Here is a 26,754-nt window from a genome sequence, read left to right as displayed (position 1 = left end):
GAAAAGAAAATACGTAGAAAAGAGAGAGAGTGCCAATGTGAGCCACAAAATGAACGCAACTCTGTTCTCACAAAATAGAAACAAAATTTCTCTTTAATATAAACGTTTCAACCCTACTTCGGATCTTCCTCGGTAAAACTCGTTTAGATCGAATAAAGCATATCTTAGAGGTCAGAGCACTATGTGACTTCAGAATCATTCCTCTATCCACGTTAATATCAGTGAATCTCCAAATGGTCCCAGACATAAAGAGGACTGAATAAATCAAGTCGACAGAGGGATGAATTTAAGTTTGAGCCCATTATATTTTTGTTCAGCAGGTCATAAGCTACAACATATGTGAAAACTAGCCAATTTAACCGAGATCCAATTTCCTATATGATTAGTGCGGGGTTCTTTGTTAATGCGAGTTTTTTAAAGTGATAATAGCGGAATTGGAACGTCGGTTAAAACGTCACGATTGTATATTTCCCTCGCATTCTTCTTTATTACAATAACAGTTGTATGTACATTTATAATAAATAGATATTTGTTTATGCGATTAATTATTCAACGGCGAGTCATATATCGATAAAAAAAAATGCAACCACGGAGTTCCGTGGTGTAAATGCTAAGGAATGTAAATCACATGTAACCGCAGATACATGGAATTAATAGACGTGGAAGAAAAGAACGGGACAGATTCGCAGGAGTCACGCGCGCGACTCACAAGGAAACGCATTCCTTTCTGCCGTAGCGAGATTAGGATTAATAAAACGGGACGACTGTTGGCAATCGTCGTAAAGAGGACTCGTGTCGTGCAATCAGTACTCGTGACAAAGAACGATCAACCAAATAATCCGATAATAACAATCGATAGTAGTTTACAGTCTCTGCGTTTGAAAATCGTCAAGGTTCAAGGGACCAGGTAGACCCACCCCCCGTCGCCGATCCGTGAGCGTATCAATAACCAAACACGCGTCCGCTTATTACACATTATATAATATTATTACATTAACGATTCAAAAGACGATCGCAGTAGCGAGTATCACAATGATAACAGTAGATATAGTTTTAGAGCGAAACGGTAGTATAGGTACAGACTAAACGTACAAAAATACTTCCCATGAGCATCGGGGACGTAAAGATTCGCTAAAACGTGGAAAACCGCGTTACTATAACTTCATTTATATATATGTATATATATATCATCTTTATAGATATATATCCTTTTTCAAACTTTGCGTCGCCACGTGACGTTATACTAGAAAAAAAAAGGAAACAAAAAGATACGAAACGCCACGAGACACGCGTAGGCCGTCGCGCTGTTCCTCAGCTGTCGCCGATTTGATTATCCAGCGGGATTGTGTGCGACTTCATTCTCTTATTACGGACATGTCAGTCGACGGAGACGGGAAATTGCGACAACTCGTCGCTCGCGCACCGTGACAGTGCCAGACAATTTGCTCCAATTGCATCATATCTTCCGGGATAAGAGATTGTCTTCCCGAGTCTGACGGAAGTTACGACTAAAGTTAACTTTTGTTTTTTCGTCACACGGTAGATATATATATATATACACGTCTGTACGCGATGAAGTCGAACACTCGTCCGCAGCGGACGCTACAACAGCTACAATCGCAAAATATCACCTCGCGAGCTTGTCACACGCTCGGCATCGCAAGTAGATAGTAAATAGTAGTAGTAGACTTGTAATAAAGTCGCTTATATCCTCTCTCTCTCTCTCTTTCCTCGTTTTTCTATCTCGCATAACTCGAATATACCTCTTACAGAATACTTTTTTTAAGATCTATTGTCACCGTGATTGATTGAGACGAACTTGCAGTATTATTACTTAAGTTTCCTTAACGAGGCTAATTCATTAGATTCATTAGATGTCTCTTCCTTGTCCGCGGTGCCTCGACGGTTTCTCAGCTTGTCTTTCAATCCGATCGTACCGCACGCCAGTTTTATTTGTTAAGCCTAATCTACAACGTGTTCTTTCTGCATCTAGAAATTCTATTTTATACAAACAAATCGAAACGTTTAAAAAATTTACCGACAATGTACAATTGTACGATTGTATAATATAAAATTTATCCACTTGCGCAAATTTTTTAAGCGTATTTGTTCATTATAAAATAGAATGTTTCTAGACGCAAAGAGCACATTGTAGATTAGGCTTTAAGGAATGTACATTTACATACTTGCAGAGTATTACAACTATGATCGTTCACGAACCAAGTTCAAAGATTAACAATTCAGAGACGTACTGACAATACGATACTTAATAAATATAGTTGTCGCGATTGTCCTTTCAATTTTGGAATCCAATAGTGTGTTTGACGCCGCGTCGCAGCCGACGGACCTCATTGAGGTATGCTGAACGCGTCTTTCGCGCTCTCGCAGCACAGTGAGTCGGCGATCCAACGTGCAGTACGATCGTACCATGATTCAGAGGTTCCTCATCTACCGTTCGGCACTCGAGAACTTCCTCTTTCGTTGATAAGTGTGACGTATAAATAAGATACATTAGAGACGGGTGCACGGGATGCAAGATCCGCGAGTACCGTAGCATTACTCTCGCAACGAGCGGGACCGGGAGTTCGTTACGATCCCCACGCGGAGAGGATTTTCTTTTAAAATTTACCCCGAAGATCATGTAATCACGGAACAACGTGGCATTTTGAGGAACTTCATGAGTTTTGTGAAATTTTACCATATACTTTACTAGTAATTATACTCGGTATACATTTTACTAGTTGCACAGTTTACACAGAAAAAAATTATGTCAACAATATCAGTGTAATTAAAACAAAATTGTTGAAACATCAGTATTAATGAATGAAAAACATCAAATGTTGTCTTAATAATCTGGATATTTAACTTAATGCTTCAAATTAAAATCCATAGCAAATACAATTGAGTGAATATTTGTGGCGGTTCATGACAGCAACGTTTAATTCAAGCAACTATATAATACTTTTTTTAATTCAACAGCATTTCTTCCGTGTGGTAAAATTTCAAAGAACTGTTATAAGATTCTTTGAAATGCTGTGGTTGTCCCACGATTACACGACTTTCAGGATACATTTTAAGAGAAAATCCTCCCCGCGCACGTAATGGCCTCTCGCTTCCGCGTACAGTTTCACGCGCGGGTTCACGCGCGAACTTTCACCATCGATCTCACGCAATGCAATAAATAAAGCGTGTCTGTGGACAATAATACGAGAAGAAAGAATACGACAATAATGGCAGTGAATAATCCCGAAACGAAATGTGTCAAATGTGAAGTCCCTCCGCTGCAATTCGTTCGTGGGGTAAGAAGCCGCGTGGTGTGCCGTGCGCGCGACACACCCGCGTGGAAACAGAAATCGTGCGTACAAAGCGAACGGCTTTTGGAGACCGAGCAGTGTCGTCGACTCTTCGATCAGCGGCTTGGCACACGTACTTGATGACAATGACAATAATTCATAATTGTTAACGATAAGTTCCTATCTGTCGCTTTAGCACGTATTAAAATACTTCAATAGTCGTAAGAATAGCTACTGCGGATTCGCTCTACCATTCGCAACAGAGATTCACTTGTGCATTCACAGAGACATCACTTGACGTGCGATCGCGCGAGAGGAGTGTCGCGTCGCATACACACACGCAGATGTGTACCATACACGACTTGCCCTTTCATTCGTGCCCAGTTGCGCACACACGCCCATGCTTATGAAAAAGTATATATATGTACACACATTCCTGTATATATGTAACCGTAATATATATATATATGTATTTATCTATCTTGCATTTCAGCAAGCAGCAACAGGTTTAAAAGATTCATCTAAAATCTTGTGTTTCTAAAACTGTCAGTCGGCTTGATAACACAACGAGCAAGAATTCAACAAGATTGGCTGATCTGCTAAGCCGGCTTCTTTTCTCTCTTCACCCGATTACTTTTAATAAAAATTATGTTTTACTCTTAGTGTATCGCTCTCGTCCAGGTAGTAGTTTCGCGTAAATAGATTTGGCATAAAAATGATTATTGCCGTAAGTTGTAGCAGTTGGAACGTAATAAAGTATTACATCTCTTTCTTCCCCCAGCTATACCTAACTACTCGCGCTTATTGACGATCGTGTGGGCAACGCGGAATATCGTACATTATGACCTCGTCGTTAAAATAAATAGTCGTGGGTGCATCCTATCGCGAGACGATCAAACCCGTAGTGAGGAAAGGTTGAGCGATAGAAAGAGAAAAATGGTATATCGACGAGACATTACTAAAGAGTCGTAGCCTGCGGATTGCGTCATCGCGGGAGACTTATGTCGAAAATCAAAAGGATTTAACGCGGCTGCGGGATTGCTGGCTGCTCCTCGATTGATTACGCGGCGACTGTGCCGGCGTCGAAGTCGGCGTAGTCGTACCGGTGGTGGCAGCGGCACTGGCGCGCGACGAACGCGACGAATGCTTGCGACCGAATCGAAAGAATCGTCAGAAGAAGATGACCTCCTCCTCCAATGGTTGTTGCTGCTGCTGCTGTTGTTGCTGCTGCTGCTGATGTTGCTGCGGCGACGGTTGCGGTTGTGATTGCGGCTCGGTGTTTCGCTGCTGCGCTTGCTGATGCGCGTACGAGGTGTCGGGCGGCGAGCGAGTGATGCGAAGTGAGCGATTCGACGAATGCGTATGATTCCCGCTACAGATTCCATGATGGTGACTGTTCCCGAGCTCCGGCGACGAGTACGCGGACCCGGTGACGATCGCTGGACTGCTGCCCGCCCTGGAGTGCCGATCTGGACTGTTGTTGCTCGCGGTGCTACCGCTTCTGTCAAACGGACGACATAAGATTATTGCTTGTCGATACCGAAAGATAAACGTGATTGCGATTGTGTTTAGGATGCAACTCGAGCGACTCTACCTTGTGTTATTGTTACTTCCGCTGGCGAGCTTCAGCGGCAGCTGTTGCTTGACCGGCAGGTTACTCTGCACCTTCTGCTGATTTGTCGCGCTGATCAGATTCAATGGGACGCGCTTCGCGTCGGGCTGCCCCTTGCTGCGCGCGCTTTGTTGCATCGTGTCAGCGTTCTGCGTCAAGTGAGACAGGTGAATCATCGTTGAGCCGGTCGTGGAGCTTCCGACCAGCGTCACACCCTGTCGCTCCAATGCCTCGAGCCGTCGATACAACTGATCCCGTTGCTGCGTCACATCCCGCTGCTCCGCGGCCAGCTGCTCTCGCTGGCGCACCAATTCGGCTCGCTCCTCCTCCAGCTGGGTCTTCTCCTGCTGAGACGCGGCGCGAAACGCCGCTTTCTCCCGGCAGAGCTGGTCCTGCAAGTTCCGCAGCTCCTCCAGCTGGCGATTCGGATTCGGCCGGCTATTGGACGATTTTCCCATACTACCGTCCTTACACGCGGCCAACTGCGCCTGCAGGCTGTCGATCGTTGTCATCTGATTACTTATTATACAGAGCAACGTATAAACGTGATGAGACAAACGTATCGCCGCCCACTGCTGATCCTTGTTTGTATCCAATTCCTGGCCGTCCTTCTCGTCGGGGTTTTCTTTCGGCAGATCGCCGGGTTTCGGAACGGGGATCACGGTGTGCAGCGTGTTCGAATCACGCAGCGGGTATCTCTCCTAAAAGCGCCGAAGATTGTTTTTATTATACTGTTATCGTACAACTTGCTCGTTCATTCGTACATACTTTATTGTGATCGAAACCGGCGAACGTTTCGGCCCTTCGAGGAACGCAGAGAGCTGGCGGAACGTAAGCTTCGCTGTGGCGCTCGCCGGCGGAGCTTAAGCTTCGCGATAGAGTACCGCCGCCCGCGCTGAACGACAGCGAGCTAGCGAGACGTGTCGCTTCTTGTACAGCCACGACCACCTGCGGGAAACACAACGTTTACAGGATTAATCCAACTTACAAATTAAGGGTCCAATAATATAAATTTCTAATAGGATAGAATATGAACCTCTTGCCACAGTTGAGTGGTGTCAGTCCCTTCGTTGTGCACTAATCGGGTGTAATCGGCACCTTCCTTCTCGTGCTTCTCAATTCTCTCGTTATCGCTCTCGTTCCCGCTCCAGACGTTCGCCGCTTGCAAAAGTCGCATTTGCAAGTTGATCTTCTCCTCAAACAGCAGCGCCTGCTCTGCGTCTTTCTTCCGCAATTCGCCTGACGCGACACAATTTTTTTTTCATTCAAATTAGAAGAGTGCGACATGATATCAGAAGTTTGAAAAGAAAAAAACTAGAGAAACGTACCGACGATTCGAAGTATATGCGACTCCTTAACCTTGGCAATGCGCTGTTTCTCTTCCATGGAGACCAGCGAAATCGAGGAGGAACGAGTGTCTCGCAACTCATTGCTGTTTTCGGTCAGCGCGTCGGTCTCGTTTTCGGGATCCTGTGGGCAGGTCTCGACCGCCGATCGAATAGCCTGTATCCACATCTGTTTGTCCTTTGGCTTCTGAATTTTCAACTCGAACATTTCCGGCTCGGCTGGGTTGCTGCTTATCAGGTAAATGCTGGATTCTTGACGGGCCTTTTCGCGAACCAGCAGCTTCTGCAGCGACACTATACCGGCTTTATTGTCAGGCACGAAGAACGCGTATTTCTGATCTCTCTCAGCCAGGAAAAATAATATATCTGAGAGAACGACCACTACAATGGCAGTCATTTTGCCACGACCTTGCATTAAGTATGCAGTGCCCTCGAACTTCAGGATTCTGTTAATTATATCCGACTTCTTGAATTTGGCACCACGATACGTCGCGAACGACTTGGCGTCGATCCTGCAAAGACGTGTCGTTATTTATAGTCTCGCAAAAAATAAAATAACAACGCAAAGAGGCGTAAGAGTGATCGAAAGGAAAAGAAAACAATCGAGACTTACTTATTGTATATTTCTAATTTTCTATCTTCTCGCTCTTTGTCGGCTACGCAGTCATCTACGTCAGCTAAAATCATTTTAACAAGCACCAATGCTTTACGCAAGTCTTCACCTTCATCTGGGGCGATGCCGGTTTTGATGAGCGGCTCGATCAGCAACGGATACTTGGTCAAACGTTGTGTAACAAAGAGTATACATTCGGGTATACCTTTCTTCTTCAACAAGGGATTCGTCTGTGGGCACAAGTTATTTCATTTTACTGCGCCGTTCGATATCGGTCGCTTGCTCCTCGTTGATTAAAACATACCTGACAGTGACGAACGAAACGTGCAAAGCGAGGATCGTTACGCAAGTAATACTTGTACGCTTCGACGGCGTCCCGATGACGACTACAGAATTCCCCGTACGCGCTTTTCATGCGCTGCGCGTTATCGCCCGAGAACTGCTCGACCAGAATGTCGGCGATCGTGGAGACCACGGGATTGGCGTTTTGCCGTTTCCGCAGCTTCTGCAGGAACCGCAGGTGGATGTCTATCAAGTCCCGCAGTCGGGGAAACATGCGCTCGAGGTCCGGCTGACCCAGACGAAAGTGCCGTCGCAGCCCCTCCGCGAAGATCTTCTCCATGGCGAGCAGCACCAGGCAGTGGTGCTTCTCCGTCAGCACGAATTCATATATATGCTCCTGCCTCTTCACCTCACGCTCGCAGTGATCGACGAGACGCAGCGCGACGTTACGTCCGATCGCGGAGCTCCAAGAGTCGGGTTCCTCCTTTCCCAACGTAAGGTCTGGATCGATCTCCTCGAGATCCGCCACCGTGAACTGATGAGCGTCGTCCCCAAAGTCAAATTCTTCCCATCCGCTGAAATGAAAAAGAAATCAGTTTATCAATTTCCCTCATTGGTTCATTGTTGTTCGTTACAGCGTTACGGTTACACTTGGCTGCCAGTATGGGCTATCTTGATTAAAATTTGCGGACTTGTTACAGCATTTGAGAAAATGAGGAGAGATATATTTACAAACCTGGGAAGATCGCGATGTTGCCCGCCCTCGGCATCTTTTTCTTCGTTTATCGTTTGACTGAAAGAAAGACACAGCTTTGTTTCATAAAGCACGATTTACGATTGAAGAAGACAAGTCTTACTCTTCCCTAAATAACGCACACAATGTTGGGACGGACTCCAGTTTGAAAGGCTCTTGAAATTAACAAACTGAGATGCCAGCCTTTCAAGAGGACTGTGAATTTACACGTCTTAAAAATATCCTTCAAGTACGATACAAACCTTGCAGATGATACGTGATATCTTCATTTAAGCGTATACAAATCTTCATCTAATTCTCATTACGGTGTTAATGTATCCGATATATTATTAAACTACTGTACTGCCGTGATAATTAGTGCCGCTCATATCGCAATGCATAGTCAATCAAAACTAGCAGTCTAAGGTAAATTCAGAGAGATTAAAAACGAGATTTTGATATCAGTAGCAAAAAGCCATTCGCAGAGATGAGCAAAAATCTGCAAGAGCCGGAAACCTCGAGTTCAGGTCGGGTGGGACGCAACCACTTGTTTTTCTCGCCACTCCTGTCGTTCCCTCCGGTTAGCTTAAACTTTTCCAGCGATCGAGAACACGGACGTGACGCGTTTACAGGCGACTCGAGGAACAGCGTACCCGTTTTGTACTCTCGATAGACCGTAATCCCGACCCGACCCAACAAACTACTTTTGAGAACGTGACTGTCTGTATGAAAGTCCGGGCACGAGATCTCGTGGCACATTCAGAAACGTGGGAACGATGAGAGAAAGAAACGTGACAAACTATATATATATATATATATCGTTGACAGGGCAAGGTGTAAAGTAGAAAGGAGAGATAGAAACTGGTAAACATGTCATGAACATGTATCTACTGTGATATTATATTGTCCGGTGTGTGTATATATATATACTTATCATGGAGAATTGATAACCTTGCGAATTAACACAATCACGAGCTTACGCACTATAATTTAGACGAGGATTACAACGAGAAGAGATGTAACACAAAATATATCATTGGATGGACACAAATCATAGAAGCAAGCACAAGATCAGAAGCATAGGCGGGGCAAGATGATTGTCTCTTCCAGGTACAAGACGAGACGGCAGAATTCGATTGCCGTTTGCTGGACAGTGTGCGTGTACGTACGTGTCCAGTGTATTTGTGTACGTGTGTGTGTGTGGTGTGCGAGAAAAGAATCGAGGAACGAGAGACGCGCGCCTTCCTACTAGACGCGTGTGAAGCTGGATCCAGATTAAGCAGAGCGCATCGCGAACAAACGCGAACAAGTGACTCGCCTATTCGCGTTTCGTTCGCGCTCGTCTTTACTTGGCCCGAATCCGGCTCGAGATAGTTACACGAACAGAAACGAACGAAACGAACGCTTTCGACAGAATACAGGAGGAACACATCAGATATCAGAGACTTACTTGACTCCAAGCTTAGTGGCGACTCGCCGCCAAGGGCTGTAGCTTGACACGGTTTTCTTGTGGCTGTTAATTTCCCTTTAATCGTCGTACAATCGATCAGTTTGCACGTGGTTGCACGAGAGGGAATGCACGGGAGAAGGAAAAAGCACACACTGCATTAGGGCAACTTCATTTCGCCTGTCAGGCTGTTTTTTCCCCTCATTTGCCTTGCGCTAATTTCTTATCTTTGTTTACGCTTTCCGACGTTTATGCGTCGACGCCTATCTTTAACGAATCGTTCCCCACACGCAAGAGTTTTCTATTCATTGGCAAAATTGGCTTTGTCTCTTTTTCTTCAAATCGCATAAACGTAATTGAAACTCGAACTCTCGGAGTTACGTCAATGTGTCTGATAACTCGTCGTTATCACACAATTACCGACAATATCAGCCGCTAATACTATCTTTGTGTATGTAACAACATCAGCCGCTAGTACTAGCTTTGTGTATGTAATAATAGCAAACCGAAAGCTAGCTGAGGTAGTCTGAGCATGGTATATTCTGTACAAAGTAATACAAAGTAATAATATGTAAAAACGATATTATATCAATCAAGATGTAGCGGCGCGATGCTGAACGCGCTAAAGCTTGCCGTACTATTGATGTTTGCTAAACTGCGAAATTAACCAGAAATAATAAGCTTCTGAGCCAACCAAAGCCTCGGAGTAATAAACAAATGCACAGTTCTTGTTCAAAGCTTCCCACAATCTCGTTTATATATTATTTATATCATATACTAGATGTAAATTTTTTTTTACTTGATAAATTACCGAGTCTTCTTTCTTATCTAAATCTGTATACAGTGTAAAAGGAAACGGCAAATTCTAATCTTGCCAATCAAATTCAGCCTGATTCGAGTTACTCGTTAATCGTCTTGTAAAAGAAGTTCGTTATAAACTCCGAGTTTCGGCCCAGCCATGCCATTTGCGTGCGAATCTTGAACCACAGATACGCAGATCCAATGCAAAAAAAAAAGTATAATCTTTGCCGGTGTGAGCTTGTTACCTTCCGCTCCCGGAGGACGCCGGTAGAGGCAACGACGTCGTGGAGCCCCGTTTGTTGACGCTGCTGTTACTCGAGATCGTGGAGACGTTGGACGAGGACTTCGCCGCGGATTTGCCAGACTGATGCTTAGACTTGATGCACTCCAGCACTAATTGATCCTTGCATCCTTGACTCTGATGAACCGACGCTCCGCAATCTTTGATTTTATAAAAGTTCAGCAAGGTGTTATTCTGTGAAAGTTTTATTCGCGACTAATCGCGAAAGACGTTTAGCTTAGCATAGCAATTCTCTTACTGTCGCAGTGAAGGAGCGGTTTATTCGTCGAATGTTTCATACAAACATCACATAATAAGCTTCCCTGAGTTCCCACCGTCATCGTTACCCACAGATGCTGTTGACTAGTCTTCTTCCCGCTTTTATCCTGAAATAAGATTTCAGCACAATTTCATCGAAAACGTCTCTCTATCGGATCGTATCAGGTAATCTCATTTTGGATCATTCGCTTGCCTTCTTTTTGCGGAAGAAAATAGAGCCGCGCTTTCTTCTAGTCTTTTCGGAATGATGGTCATCGTACGCAGTGCTACTGAAAAGTTAGAACATATACCAACATTGTTCGACTCTGAATCTGGAATGAAATGTTTAAAATTGCATTTTGTAGATGATTAGCGGTGCAACGGTGGAAGCGCTTCCGTCTATTCATAGCTTATTTGCGAGAGACCAAAGTGTGCGTGTAATTTCTGTGAATGTGCGCAGAGCTACGTATTTTCAAATGTGTCGCATGCACAACCACGTGACGTAGTAACTTTTGTTGCGATATATTCGGTAATTTTTGTCCAATGAGTCTTAAGTAACATTAAACTGCCTGCACATACATTTCTAACGAGCACCTGGAGAGAAATGCGAGTTATTCCAAAGAAATAAATATGCATGAGCCTATCTGACGTTTGATTTTGCAGTTGTAATGTAACTATAGACTATTCGTGGCCACAAAATCGATCGTCGAGCAAACCGGTACAAACCATTCCCATCGGAGACGTTAAAAGGTTTTCGCAGTATCGTAAATAATTCGGTTAAATATGAAGGATTTGAGGCATCGGGGTACTCACTCGGTCAAGAGCTCGTCAAGGGATATCTGGACACTCGGAGTGCCCTCCCGGTCTTCGTGGAATTCGTGGCTGTGTGGTGTATGAAGATCTTCGGTTTCTGTCTCACTCCCACTACCCTTTTCGTTTCTTTCACGACGGCTGTTTCATGCAGGATTGTAGCAAATTGTCAAGTACAAACACAAACTAAGCAACTATCGTGTATAATGAATAATTGTAGCTTAGATATTCTCAGGTGATCCGATGCGGAAATGCACGTCGATAATATTTGAAATAATAAACTGCTCGCGTTTAGGAGAATAGTTACGCGATTGGCCGCAAGTGATCGATCAAGTGTGTATAAATTAAGCTTTCGAATCGATAGCAGATACGTTGTTGTTAACTATTTCGGTCCCACGTAAGGTAAAAGCAATTATATGCTTGTTATCAATAACTAACAATGTGAGCCGCGATACTCGTTGGACAAAATATCACTTGAACCATGTTAAATCGCTACCGCGAGATTATATAATCCGACGAGTTTCTTTTTCCGTGCGTTTTATGCGACTCGTGACACAGTAATACGCGAGCAGTCGTAACGACAAGCTAAGAGATCCATATAATGCGTAATGTTTCAGGCATTTATGAATGTAGAGACATCTCTGAGATTTATTCTACTAGTTATAAGTGTTCATGCATAAGTACGTCTGCGTCTGCATTTTCAAAATGAGTTTCTACTTGTGCGGAAAATTGAAAAATCGACGATATATATATATAATATATATATATATATATATACGCGTGAAAGTGCACATGCATGGGTGCCTGGCGCACGCATGAATGTACAACGGCACAAAATATATATATGTGCGTAGCTCTCTGTGTGCTGATTTATAACGAGATCGCAAGCTAGATTACGACCGTCGGGAAGTAAGTGGCGTTTCCTACGTCGGAAAAAAGATAATGTACAAGTATTCGCTCCTTCGCTGCCGTTGATCTAGCTGTGCGATCCTCATCGGTGATTTGTAATGGACTTACGCTGCGAGTGATGGTGTCGTCCGGGTTCCGGTCTCGTTCAAATGCGCGTGAACCTGCGGCGTAACGATCGAGGGCGTCGATATAGATTTCTGAAGAGGTAAACGCGAACCAGTCAGCCCTGGCATTAAACTGCTACTCTCTGCTAATCTCTGACTACCCCTCTTTGTGACTATCTTCTGATATTCGTTCTGTCAAAGAGAAATTTGCCATGTAATGCCGTGGTCTCCCCGCGTTCGGGTCGAGAGAGGGAATCATCTCTCGAGGAATCGCAGGGAAATTACCTGTAAAAGATCAGCTTCGTTCAGCGAGTGCGTGCTCGTTTGCGACCTGCATGCCCGATTGCTTACGCTCACGGGTCCGGTGCACGATTTTCCATCTAATTCTAGCTCGTTTTCGCTGTCTAGGCTACTTAAACTAATGCTGCGTTGTCGCTGAAACGAGTAAACGAGTACGTCGTGATTGCGTGTCGAGCGGCGTTTAGCTTCGCCGAGAAGCGCGATGAGTTAGGCAAACAAAGCGACCCGAAACCATGCCACCATGGCGCAAAGCAGTGTAGGAGTACGATTGTTACCGGGCGTTTGAGACCGATATAATTTCGATGAGTTCAGATTTCGATGCTACGCGGATGTGAGGGGGCGTATTTACGTTTACAATTCTCGACAATGGGAAAACGTGACAATGATATTCTCGCGTAGCATCAAAATCCGCGGCATCGAAACGTGAACTCACCGAGACTGAACCGGGTCCGTGCCCTGGTTTCAACAAGTAACGGGCAATATTAACCATATTTTGGGCCTGCAGGTGATTCTGTCCGGAGTATCGGCGGCGGCCGCGCCGGCTCTCCTCCAGATCCTCCAGATCGCCAGTCCAGCTGCGTCTCCGATCTATACCTTGCGCCTGTTGCGAGCGGGCATGGCCACCCGCTGACGGAAAGTGCGTCGGGGAGCTGTTTGTCGAGCAATTGCCGAGGACAAGGTCCGGGTCGGAGCCGGTTTCGTGGTGGTGGTGATGGTGATGATGATGATGATGACTGCCGGAACGAGACGCGAGTTCGGCCGAGGCCAGCGGGCACAGGGACGGGCAGGAGGAGGTCAATCTTTGCGGAGCGTCGTTGGAGGCGCGAATGTGGAATCCCAGAGTGCCCAGTGTCAGGTCTCGCATACGCTGGATGCAGTCGTGTATCTCGTGCAGTTGCTGCAAATTCTCCTCTGCGGGAAAGCAGAAACTAGTTGTAATGTCTTCAAATCGATTCGTCAACTCTTTTAAATTCTATTTTCAACTCGTTTCCAACATAGATTTTGACTGAGACGGGAAACTTATAGTCAACCCAACTAGTTATTTAATGACCCTATTCTTTTGGGTCCTTTTCGAGTGATGACTAAGTCAGTCATCGTCGTCGAGTAAGACAGAGTCGAGTTATAAAATATATTTATACGTGTGAGCACTGTGGTAGCTGGGCTCAAACTAATTTGTTAGTCATGTCTTAAGAACAACACAAGGTGATGCGTCTCAATTTTTAATCATTACTGGTGACAATAAGCAAACTCTCCTTTCATAGATTTCGATGTTTCTTGTAATGTTATAGATTAATGAATCCTATTTTATTCTGCAAATTCAAATATCGCGTGAAAATCAGGCGTAGAAAAGGAAAACGAGAACTGGATAAATTGGTGTCTAAGGCCACGAGCGTGCCATGTGACACGAGAGAGCCGATCGTTACCTAGGACCGGATAATTTTTGGCCACGCCGGGAGAATGCGGCGTGACGCTGATGATGGGCACCAGAGGATTAGGCTGGGCTTGTATATTAGTGCCAAGTGCGAGTAATGGGTGGTGTTGTTGCTGCTGTTGTTGCTGCTGCTGCTGCTGCAGGTGGTGGTGATGGTGCTGCTGCTGCTGCTGCTGCTGCTGCTGCTGCTGCTGCTGCTGCTGCTGCTGCTCGTCGCCGCCGCTTTCGGACATGATGATCGGCGCTTTGTCGGTATTGTCTTTGGTGTTGTAGCCGGTCTCCGTGATTATGCCGCCGTGTAAACTCAGGCCGCGTAGATCCCCATTAATGATAGGCAGCACGCGATCGCAGTCGGGGTGCGATGAGCCAAGGTAATCGGTTATTACATCTTCCTCGCTATCCTCGCCGCTGTTCGGACACTCGTCTGCAAACATATCGGCGCGTCTATATCAGCAACGCTTGTCGGAAAATCGGAAATCCGGAAACCGGCATTGTCATCGTCGCTCCGTTCCCCTCACTACTGTATCTAATCGAACACCATGTTACGCGGACTCTTTTTTTCAATTTGCTCTGAAAATCGTGTAATCGTGGGGCACGGCATTCCGAAGAGTTTTATGAGTTTTTCCAAAATTTTCACCATACATTTTACTACACGGAAAATTTTCTCTTAAAATTTACCCTGAAAATTACGTGAGCGTGGAACAACATGGCAAATATATACCGAGGCCCGGTTTCACCAAACGTAACGCTGAACTGTAATCTTAGTTTAATTCATGCACCGAAAAAATTGTCTTCTTGAAATGTATACCTTACACACACAAATCCTCTTAATATATCTACTTAATGCAGGTTTCGTTTGGAATATTTTCTTAAAGAATATATTAAGAATATATTCTTAATATTAAGAATGCATTCTTAATTTGCCGCAACTTTAATGATATCCGCCGTGTAGTGCGTCTCGGTACGTGTCAATGACTACGTTTACACGTCACCCTTAGGGCCAGTTTCACAAACATCGGTTAACTGTTAACTAGGGTTCAGTCGACTCCCTATCGTTTTTCATCTTATTATTTAAGAAGAGACAGCGGATCAATTAACCTTTGGTTAGCAGTTAACCGACGTTTGTGAAACTGGCCCTTAATCGGGTTTAATAACATCTGTAGTTATAAAACTGGCCAATCCCAACTATTCTTCAGAAGAATGGAATGACTGTGATTGGCCAGCCCCTTAACTACAGATGTTATTAAATCCGATCAGGGTACCGTGTAAACATAGTCATAGTAATGCCAGTTTCATCACGTTTCGGGTGTTGTTTGTAATTGCTATGTGGTATCCTCAAATAATGGATGAGGAAGTGGTAGAGTGATTAGAAAAAGAAGATTAAAGCTATTTGAAGGACATACTTATGAGCAAGTATTTGAAATATAAAATAGAATAGCTGATGAATCGTGTTAACCTTCCCGACAGAATCTACCATCAATTTCTGATTATAGAAAATAAGGAGAGCAAGCATCAACCAGTAATTAAACATACTTGTAGCTAAAGCTATAAAGCTTGTCGAAAAATCTATTTAGGTGTGTCTATCTCTTTCTAAAGTAACATTTGGAAAGAGAGAAAGAACGAATTAAACTAACAATAAGCTTAAAGTTAGGCGACGTTGGTGAAACCAGACCCAAGTAATTGCACTTAGTATACATTTTACTAGTAAAATCATGTAATCGTGGAACAACGCGGCATTTCGAAGAATTTTATGAGAGCTTTTACACATTTTACTACACCCGGAGAATTCTCTCTTAAAATTTATCCTGAAAATCAATTGATCGTGGGACAGCGTGGCATTTTCAACAACTCTTGTTCAAAATGCCACGCTGTCCCACGATCAAATGATTTTCAGGATATATTTTAAGAGAGAATTCTCCGGGTGTAGTAAAATGTGCAAAAGCTCTCATAAAATTCTTCGAAATGCCGCGTTGTTCCACGATTACATGATTTTCAGGGTAAATGTTAAGATAAAAAAATTCTCTCCATGCAGTTCACCAAATACACCCGCCGAGTCTCACTTCTAGACACAGCGCGTGCAAGGAGAAACGAGGGAGAGAGAGAGAGAGAGAGAGAGAGAGAGAATTTGTTGAAATAACGAGGGGGAAGGTAGTGTAAAAGCTGGTGTAAAAAGCACACAAAGTAGTTAACTGGCGGTGTCCTCGTGCACCGGCGATACGGAGTCCCGGAGTCGGAGGGAGAGTTCGAGGAGCGAGATACCGGAAAAACCGATACCGAAACGTCCTCCTCCCGCCGCCTCTCTATTGACTCACGGGACTGGGAACAAACGAGCGAGTCCGCGACAATCGTGCCGGCCCCCGCGACGGCCTCGTCTCGGACTCCGCTCGCGGAGCGCCGCATAAAGGCATATTCAATGGAAATCAGGTCAGATTGTTGATTTTCCCACTCGAGTACGCGGACGGGGAGGACCGTCCCTACGTCGAGCGCACGTCAGGACGAGTCATCCCCGATTGACAACGTCGTCGAGTACGTTGAGGTCAAACCGGATTCCGGATCGGGCGAACGCGGGCTAAATCCTGAGGCTCTCACGATCTCAGGACGACGCGTGGAAACGCGAGAGCGACGAGAGAACGAGAGTCGTGGCGGGAAGGCGAGAAGAACGACGAGGCGGTCCTTTCTCGCTTCGCGAGAATCAAACGATCCGTTCTCCAGGTCGAATTGTGCTCGAACAATTTGGCATTATCCCTTCCGTGAGAACGTGAACCGGAGGAATCGCAATTCCATACGTAACGTCGCGCTGCGACGGGGCACCAAGGCTGTTAACTGCCACGACTCGTGACGCGCTATCGCGTCGTCTTCATCTCGTAAACCAGGATCCACGTCGTAATTTCCGCAACGTCGACGTCTTTCACCCGCGACCACCGATACGTCCGGTCGTTCACGTAGGATTTCTCACGGATCGTCGGTCCGCGTGTGCAAAATCCAATCCCAATCTTCTCCAAGAGGAGACACCCTCTTCCGCGACCCTCTCTCTCTCTCTCTCTCTCTCTCTAATGATTCTGATTCTCTCTCTCTCTGTCCAGAAGCAACGTCAACACGGTGGATTCCGCCCCGCTGCCCCGTTGAGCTTCTCATCGTCCTTGATGGGCGTGAGAGGAGCGTACCGTGGTTGAGCACTTTTCCGGGTAGAAAGGGGCTGACAGACTGTTGCTTTTCCCCCTGTGTAGCTCCCGGAGCGCGAATTGATCCGCTGGTCCGCGCGCGCCGTCCCGCTGCCTCCGCGCACCCCCGCGACCCTGTAACCCGCCGCCGCCGCCACCACCGTCACACCGCCAACCTTCAACTCGCTCTGCCTCCTCCACCACAGCTACTACCACCACCGGCCACCGGCCACCGCCACCGCGTGTGTTTGTCAGATTTGTATCTTTCCGCCCTGAGCGTGTCGCCAAGCGGTCCGATAGGAATCTTTGGTCCAGCTGCCTCCGGATATATCTCGCGTTCCTTTCCCGCAGATAATCTTCCGCACGCCCGGAATTTTACCGAGGGCGTCCTCTCTTTTTGGGGAAACTGTTGGGAATTTGAAAGCGCTGAGTATCCTTGCAAGTAACGTCATTAAGGATTTCATCAGTGGTTGGTTAACGTAAACGAGATTTGAATTCACTTTCTTTCTTCTCGGAAATGAACGACGAACTAATCGAGTGTAGATTTATCATTTATTTTTTTATGATCATTTGATGCCAACACGGGGGCAAATTGCGACTAAAATTTTACGTTAAAAGAGAATCTCCATGTAGATATAACTACACGGAATTTTTTCTTAAAATTTGATGATATCAGTACTTTTGTAGAGAAGATAAAATGTTTTCTTTTCTAATAAAATATACCCAAATAATTAAATTATATAATTCTTGATCGAATGGCGCTTATACTTGGCGTCTTCTTTTACCTTTTTTTAAAAAGGTTATTTTTTTAGATATAGCTACACGAAGAGAATTTTTTCTTAAAATTCACCCTGAAAATCGTGGGACAACGTGGCATTTTAAACAACTTTATGAGTTTCTTGAAATTTTATCATACATTTGCCATGTTGTCCCACGATTACATGATTTTTAGGGTGAATTTAAAAAGAACTTTCTCTCCGTGTAGAGAATAATGATGTTATTCTTTCGACGTACAGTACGAATCTGAATTCAATTGTTTATAAATGAATCTTAACAGCTGCTTCAACAATGGCTGTTTTTTCATGAGAACTATATCGTCTCTTCCTCTTCGGCACGTGTGACTTTGTCTATGTAAAATAAAAAAGTAGCGATAAAGTTATTATCACTTGAAAAATTGTATATATCAATATATCTATTATATATAGCTGACGAGATATCGAAATTTTATCAGACTTTCTTCGCTTCACAGTTTCTTTTAAATACTTTTTAAACAATGCACACACGCACACACATTACGATCATGTTAAAATAAAGTCTGCTTGAAGCGAACATTTCACATATACGTCCTCAATTTCTCGCTGAACGTGAAACACATGTCTCGCAATTAGATGCAATAAACAATTAAGTGCTTCAATTTACAATAATTCCCTCCGTCTGTTTCACCATCCTCTTCACCGTCCTCTCGTCTCAATTTTTCCATCGCAGAAACATTTCGCCGCGGTGGTTAGTATATACTCGACGTTACAAGCGACAACCCTTTGACGGCGACGGCATCGGTTACCAGGGGGACGTCTGGAGAAAGAGAGAAAGAAAGAGACGTGATCGTGCCGTTCCAGCTGGCATTTGAATGTAGGCCGCGGTGACTCCGAGTCGATATTATCGGTGTTATTAAATATTCTGGCGGTAATGATTTTCGCCGGGGTAGCCCGTAACGATCGCGCCTCCGTCTCGCGAGAACGTTCGATACAGCCGATAATATGTACTTGTTGGCCCGCGCGGCACGTGGAAACCCCACGGGCCGAGGCCTCGCTCGCGATAATTATTTTCGCGGGTGTGATGATGGGAATTCCGTGCTCTCCCCGAGGGTTAACGGCGCGCGGGAACTTTTCTCGATCCCAGCGAAAGTTTTTCGGCATCGCGAGACGCTCGCACCTTCCCCTTCCACCGTTTTCCCGCTCCTATTCTTCTCTTTCTCTCGCGAAGTTTTTCACCCGCGAAGATTGGCGGGTGATCAATCGCGCTACGGAAAAACTAACTGTATTACTCTCGTTGCGCGGTGCACGTTGAGCGCGAAATTGGTACCGCTGCCGTTATCGGATGCCCACGGGATTGAATTTTCGTTTAACTGGATATCACCGTGAGCGCTTCACCACCGCCGATTAACGTTAATCTCATCGCCCTAACGAGGCTGAACGCCGGTGAATTCGCAAATTGGACCCCTCGGCAGAATACCGACTTTGCTCCGCGTGCCAGAGCGTAATATAGACGAGTGAATTAAAGGAAACGAATTTTCTGCCACAGTTGTACAAACAATCCCTGAAAATGTGAAAAAGGAGAGAACAAACTAAACACTTTGCATAAAGAAATATGCTGACTGGTTCACGGAGAGAACTTTTTTTCTCAACATTTATCCTGAAAATTATGGAATCCTGGGACAACGTGGCATTTCGAAGAAGTTTATGGGAAATTTTTGACATTTTCCCATACACTTTGCCAGTAGTTATACTTGGTATACATTTTATCAGTAAAATGTATAGTAAAATTACCAGTGTGTAAAAATTTATAAAAATTAAAAACTATAAATTAATTTCGATTGTACTTAGTTTGTACTTGTTTGTACCGCATTTCGTTTCGTTTGTACCTCAAGGAATAAATAAATAAAAAATAAATGAAAAATTGCCAGAACCCGACTTTAAGATATTTTAATTTTATTAACGTCATTCGAAAGGGCATCGTTTGTACCCGTTTGTACCACTTTCCGTTTCATTTGTACCCTCACGGGGGAGGAAATACTGAATTTTTAAATTTACGTAAGGGTGGGGGTAACTCCGCCATTTTTTTAGATATTCGAATTCTGAAAACGGATACTATTTCGTAGTCGTTTGTACCGCCACCAGTTTCGTTTGTACCTCCAAGGGGGTGATTGTACTGAATTTTCAAAATAGGGGTAGGAGCCAACTTCGCCATTTTTTAAGATATTCGAATTCTGAAAAGGGATACTGTTTCGTAGTCGTTTGTACCGCCGCCAATTTTGTTTGTACCCCTCAAGGGGGTGATTGTACCGAATTTTAGAAGGGTAGGAGCAAACTTTACAGTTAACTACGTGCTCTTGTACAGAATATTTTTCTCAGTTGAGACGAAATGTCTTCCTAAATATTTTTCACGAGATTAAAAAATAACAATCGATACACGTGTGTATTTCATGCATCTCAGAATACAACGATTGCTTCTCTCTCTCTCTCTCTCTCCCTTCACTTCACATAGTATTGATTACCTCAAGAATATTCTTTTGTTTCTGTTCCGACGTAAATAGCAATGATAGATATATATGTACGGCAGAAGACGCATCGAGCTTACCAGCATAGAAGTAAAATAAAATGCATCTCCTCCGATGCACACTACGACAATGTCACTTTCTTTTAATACGCGGTGCTCATTATAATAAAATCTCTGCTCCGATTCATTTTCTAAAATAAGGCAGCGGATGCTTTTTTTACCTACTTCTCTCCTTTCCATTGAATAATATTAATTTACTTCTCGAAAAGTAAGTCCCGGTTGCGCCAACGTCATGTAATTTTAATTGTAGCTTAATTCACTCCTCGTCTGATTTTTCATTTTCTGATTAACTGTTAACCAGAAGTTAGTTGATTCTCTATCACTTCTTGGATAATAACATAATAAAAAAAGATAGAACGTCGACTAACGTCTGGTTAACAGTTAACCAGAAAATGAAAAACTGGGCCTTAGAAAGGGACAAAGAGTGAATGAAGCAGAGTTAAAGTTAAGCGACGTTGGTGCAAGCCTAGTGTCCGGTTCTACCAATGCAGTTTAATTTTAATCTCGGTTTAATTTACCTTCCAACTCTTACAAGTAAAGAAAAAGATAATAGGAAAGTCAAACCGAAAGTAAAGTTGATCTGCATTGATAAAAATGTCGTAACGAGGAACGTCGTACACGTTACGTCGCGAGACTATGAATCGCCAGATTATCCTTACCAGAATTCGAAACACAATATAATACAAATTCACCGAAGCTTCGAGGTAATCGAACGAATACGTTCGTTCTCCTCGCCGTGCGTAAAGTTCCGAGAGAGAAAAAGAAAAACGAGCCACGACGAATTTTCTCTTTGTGACCGCGCGATCAACCGCGTTCTCTGCGAGTATTTTTTTTTCTTTTTCAATACCAAAGTTCACGCGGTTTCAATATGTTTTCGCGCGTGTATCGCGTGTCAGTCAATAAACGTGCACGCGAGCATAAATAAGTCCATGGCTCAGCGGTGAACGCACACGCCTGCCCCTACGCCTACGCAACGAGCGGCCTACGTCCACGCACCTTCCCGTGTCTCCGCGCGACAGAGACGGAGAGAAAGCGCCCGACTGAGGCGGCGAGGCGAAGCGAGGCGAGGCGAGGCGAGAAACTTACCGGAGGAAAACGGGGCGAGCACCTCCTGCTGCCGCTTCTCCATCGTTTCTCGCGCGTCCCACGGCGGGCGTACTCGCTCCTCTCGAACACCGCGCGGACTGCAACAGTCGAAAAGATCGGCTTGAGAGGACGCGCGCGCGCGCGGCGGCCAGCCGCGTTTCCTAGCGTCGGGACCTCGAGGGGCGCGACGGGGCGCTTCGATTCGGAGCACCGTGGGAATCCGCGAGATCCCCGCGCGCGCTTCCGTGTTTCTCTCGCGCGATGATCCCGCGGAGGGACCAGCGCGACCGGGGAAGATTCAAACGGGCGAGGAAGAGAAGAAGGGAAGTCGGGGAGAATCTCGCTCGCGGGCGGCAGACGCCCGCGCGCGCACCTCGTCGCGCTTCGTGCATGCCAGGTATTGACAGGTGGATCGCGACGATCCACCGTTCGATCCGTCGCGTCCTCCTCCTCCTCCTCCTCCTCCTCCTCCCCCCCCGTCCAGACTCCCACGCGGCTCCTCGCGCACCCACGGGATTACGTACCAAAGTGCGCCGTGTACCCGCTTATCCCGCGACAGCCATTTAGCGTAGCGCACGTCGGCGTCCCCGGGGCGCGTCTCTGTCTCCGGGCGCGGCGGGTGCTCGTTCGGGCAGCGCGGGGTAACGCAGTCTCGCGTCGGCAGGCGGCCACCGTCAGCGCGACACGGTCAAAGGCACGTCGGCCATCTTGTACTGGCCGGCAGTGCCGGACCGCGTCGCCGCCGTCGCCCCCGGTGTCGGGCACTGTCGGGCGCCCAGGCGGCAGAGGGAGGGAGAGGACTTGACGTAAAACACGGCGACTACTGACTATTTAGGCCGCTTTCCTTTCGGAGGACGCACGTCGACGCAAGTCAACGCACTCGAGCGCAGTTTGCCGAAGAAGATTTGAAGGACGGGATTTTGAGGAAAGTTTGTGCCGAGAAAAAATTCTATCGAGATACTCGGAGTGTTCTTTGGTCGACAAACACACTCCTCCCGAGCGGAGTCGATAAGTGCCATGTCGACTGAGTTTGAATTAGATTCCAATTGTGGAAAGTGACACACGTGTCGACTTGTGTCAAAAATGTCGACTGTGTTGTTTAAAAGGAAAGCAGCCTCTGCTTGCAATCGTCGAGAATCAGGCTCTCGAGCCCGATTGACGGAGGCAGGGCGATATTCATACTATCGCGGCGTAAGGGGAGCGACAATCGGGTGAACAAAGGATCGAATCGTTGGACGATGCGTGACTTTTGTTTTAACTCCGAATTTCAGCCGCACCTGTTGCATCTCGTTTCATTCCCCCGTTTCTCTTCTGACAATGAGTCCTTCCGTTAATTGTTATCTGGGAGTCAATTTCTGGAAGTTACGAAAATGACAAAAGTGAGTGAATATTTATAACTTCAACCTGTGAATTCGCTTACTTTTGTAATTTTTACAAGTTACAGAGATACATAATCCACCTCCTCATCTTATTCTTGTATTCACACAGTTTTGACATTTTCGTAAGTTCCGGTTACACGCTGTATCATGGAGTCAGTGAGATCAAGATCGGTAAACTCCAGCATCCCCCTCGGGCGACGCCAGCGCCAAAAGTGGCGAAATTTTGATTCACGATTTTGCGATAATGCCGGCCCACAACACTGAGTTCGTAAAAGATGAAGATCAGAATTAAAGTAATAAACGTGACTGACGTTGCGCTTCTATTTCTTCGAAATGCTCTTTTTCTTAAACAAAAGATTAGATATATAACAATATAGAATGTCACTAAAGTTTAACAAAGTATTGCAAAGTATACGTACTTGCAACCAGTCTACCTCGCTTCCGTTTGAAGAGACAAATACCTTTAAAAAATATAATACATATATTTACATTTTCGCAATTTATTGTTATTATTACTCGTTAAATAATTTTCTGAATCGATTTGTCGAAAGAAACCGCGTTACTTTTATTCGAGCGTTCAGTCATTGTCTTAAATTAATAACCTTGTATCACATAATCATCGTGCCGCAACAAAACACTTGCAATAGCTTAACGCTAAAGCCTAATCTACAATGTGCTTTCTGCATCTAGAAACATTCTATTTTATATAAACAAATCGAAACGCTTAAGACATTTGTCGACAATGTACGATTGTACAGTATGTAATTCATTCACTTGCGCAAACTTTTTAAATGTATTTAGTGACTACAAAATAGAATGTTTCTAGATACAGAGAGCACATTGTAGATTAGACTCACTGGTAACGTACATTTTCGTTTCTCGCGATTTCGTTTGGTACGTAACCGTCGCGACCACATTGTCGTTTGGAAGAGAGTACTTTAATACTGTCGTTTACACCAAAAGCTCCCCGCTCTCCGCAGTCTTCCTGGGCTCGGCGTTCTGCACGGGATTTCTCGAATACAAAATGACAGCGAAGCTCACCATGGCTATGGAAACGATGGTGTTGGCGCTAATCGGTATGCTAAACAAAATCCAGCACAGCATCGCCGTGAAAACTAGCTCCACCGCGCTGGCGAAGGTCTTTAGTATCGAGTTCAAGGTCTTCAGAAAGAAGCTCGTTATTATCCCGACGAGCGAATTGTTCAACATAATGAGAATCACTTTCGGCTGCAGAAACGTACCGAGCTCGACGTTAGCCAGCGTGTCGCTCGCGCCGCTCGTAAACGCACTTAACAGGATAATCGCCACGACGTTGCAGAAAATACTGTCGATGTACATAAATACATTCTGTATAAAAATGTCGATGTCCGCGCCCTGCCGCTTCAGCAAATATTCGTTATATACACCGGCTAGACAGGAGCATGTTGTCTGCAAAGCAAGATTTTTTTTAAGAGAAAAATTGTGCCTACGTATTGATAGATCGGGCGACTCACCTGTACAAGAATTAAAAGTAGAAAAATATCCGCGTGGAATTCCGTGCCAAGGACGCGGGCGTCAAAATGCTTTACCATGCAGCCGACTGTCAGGATCAGCAGAGAAAACCACTGCGTCGAGGATAACTTTTTTCTAAAAATGACCTAGAAGAAATCTAGAGTTTTCACGCCATTCGCTCAGCGTCCGTCGCTCTACCCATACAGCACAGATGGTTGCAGTTACATTGCAGAAACGTTGCAATCTTGCAGAGACATTGCAGGGATATAAAATTGCAAACTTTCGATAGCAATATTGCAGCAATGTTTCCAAAATGATAAAAATACTATATTTTCTATTTAAAACATTTTTCTAATTACGAGAATTTTATAATGTTACTTTCGTTGATACCAATAATGCGCGAATTATTAAGTACTTGATCAGTGCGGCGTTGCTCGCAATCTCCATCTATTGCGAAGCGACATAATCTCCTTAGGTTGCTTCGCAATAGCTTGCCGTGTATTGAAAAAGGCCCAGATGCATATGTAATTAGTAAATTCTCTGCTTATGTACGACAAATTATTCCAAAAATATTGCACTGCAACATTGCTATAATGTTGCACTGCAATCTCTCTGAGGGCGGACATTTCAACGTTGCTGCAATCCTCCAGAAACGTTGAAGCGATGTTGCGCAACATTGCTGCAATATTGCAATCTTGCAATGTAACATTTCTGCAATCTTTCTGTGCTGCGTGGGTACTAGAGAGCAATGCATTGTCTATACCTGGAAAATAATTCCCGTAAGTACAACGCGCAGCTGCAGCAGGACGTAGTAAGTTGTGGGGTCAAATCTAGCCAGATTGACAAACGCTAGATTGTTGTAGAGGCAGTACAAAAGCGCGGGTATCATATACAGCAGAAGCACTGAAAAACGACACAAGTTCTCTTTAGTGCCCCTCGGCGTCGATCGCCGCTGGATCTTTCGCAGCGCGATTCGTCGGAAGATTCTTTATCTCCACTTCTAATCTCACCCTTTTTGTTCCTCCTCGTCTCCTGGAGAAGCGTCAGAATGCTATTGCTGCAAATTAAGATGAATCAATATTTTGCTAAGGGAAATTAATCTGGGACCGCTAGTTATGCGAATTCTTCAACTGCTTTACTTACTCTTTGCAGTACAGCGCTGTAGATATGACCAGTTTTAGAACCTCCGTCATCAGCACGACCGCTACAATGTTGTACTCGTAGCGGCCGCTTCTCTGAGACCACGTCACGAGAATACCTGCGGCAGACGGTTGCACGTCGCATTTCTTTTTTTTTTTTGACAATTCACGCTTGATTAATGACGTTTTATTTTTCTTATCTGTCGCGCGCAGCGACGAGAACGGAAGCTGCTTGCCGAGAACACATGATCAACACGTACCTTGGTTCACGAACAGAGCTATGTAAGAGACGAAAATGACAGGACTCCACCTTCCTGGGAACAACTCGCCCCAGTTTATCCCACCCATTATCCTTCGGCTTTTCCTGGCCGCTTCAGCTTGAACAATTTCGGTGCATCATGTTTGACAGTCATTCCTTCTCCGGTCTTGTATACGCATACCGCACGCAACGGCCAACATCAGCGCGCACTGGTGAAGGCCGGATACTGTCAGACTGATACCACTATTACCACTACACGTATTGTGGCACTTTGCGCATGTGTGCACGTGCTCCAATAAACGCACGCACTTGTGAACGCCCACGCTCTCGTCAGCCGCGTGAATTCTATTATTATTGTATTTGTCTCAATCTCGGAAATGCATTTGCCCTCGCAGTTGCTTCGAAACGGTGGAATTACATTTAACACACGTATCGTCTATTAACCTGTAGAACTAGTCATCGTTTTTTTTATCTACAAACTGGATTGCGCATCGCTATTAATCGCGCACCGTCGCTGCAATACTTCGACATATCTTACAAAATTTATCATTATCGGACCTAGCGCTTGATTGTGTAGTCAATCAGTAAAATACTGATAATAGCATATCAGTAGTGCGATATTAGATTTGTTTTCTGTCCCTGCACTGGTGAACTAGTGCAGTAAGCTAGAATGAGAAAATACC

General features: G+C 45.0%; 2 protein-coding genes across 13 annotated transcripts; both read right to left on the bottom strand.

Annotated features, from left to right (window-relative positions):
• Positions 1–2,844: 2,844 nt before the first annotated feature.
• LOC105557954 (rho guanine nucleotide exchange factor 18-like) lies at positions 2,845–24,128 on the bottom strand. 11 transcript variants are annotated; one of them, XM_012005382.1, is made up of 21 exons: positions 24,051–24,128; positions 23,224–23,643; positions 22,328–23,158; positions 21,804–21,901; positions 14,213–14,644; positions 13,222–13,700; positions 12,774–12,923; positions 12,493–12,680; positions 11,479–11,616; positions 10,880–10,955; positions 10,667–10,793; positions 10,373–10,568; positions 9,330–9,404; positions 7,883–7,939; positions 7,169–7,721; positions 6,865–7,094; positions 6,234–6,763; positions 5,942–6,144; positions 5,674–5,853; positions 4,888–5,606; positions 2,845–4,794 (listed from the first exon to the last, which is right to left on the bottom strand). In XM_012005382.1, the coding sequence occupies exons 4-21, from the start codon at positions 21,844–21,846 to the stop codon at positions 4,464–4,466; spliced, it is 4,707 nt and encodes a 1,568-aa protein (XP_011860772.1). In that variant the 5' UTR covers positions 21,847–21,901; positions 22,328–23,158; positions 23,224–23,643; positions 24,051–24,128; the 3' UTR covers positions 2,845–4,463. The 11 variants fall into 11 exon arrangements, with proteins under 11 accessions (XP_011860772.1, XP_011860773.1, XP_011860771.1 ...); XM_012005383.1 differs by having other exon boundaries at positions 22,328–23,526; positions 23,602–23,643; XM_012005381.1 differs by having other exon boundaries at positions 22,328–23,643.
• Positions 23,723–26,726, bottom strand: LOC105557956 (CMP-sialic acid transporter 4). 2 transcript variants are annotated; one of them, XM_012005392.1, is made up of 6 exons: positions 26,073–26,726; positions 25,817–25,931; positions 25,684–25,730; positions 25,437–25,576; positions 24,676–24,819; positions 23,723–24,610 (listed from the first exon to the last, which is right to left on the bottom strand). In XM_012005392.1, the coding sequence occupies exons 1-6, from the start codon at positions 26,158–26,160 to the stop codon at positions 24,134–24,136; spliced, it is 1,011 nt and encodes a 336-aa protein (XP_011860782.1). In that variant the 5' UTR covers positions 26,161–26,726; the 3' UTR covers positions 23,723–24,133. The 2 variants fall into 2 exon arrangements, with proteins under 2 accessions (XP_011860782.1, XP_011860783.1); XM_012005393.1 differs by having other exon boundaries at positions 25,817–25,959; positions 26,073–26,154.
• Positions 26,727–26,754: the final 28 nt, after the last annotated feature.

Source organism: Vollenhovia emeryi, unplaced genomic scaffold, assembly GCF_000949405.1.
Source record: "Vollenhovia emeryi isolate VEMERY1.0 unplaced genomic scaffold, V.emery_V1.0 DF939399.1, whole genome shotgun sequence".
Lineage (NCBI taxonomy): Eukaryota > Metazoa > Arthropoda > Insecta > Hymenoptera > Formicidae > Vollenhovia > Vollenhovia emeryi.
This window is presented reverse-complemented; position numbering and strand designations above follow the sequence as displayed.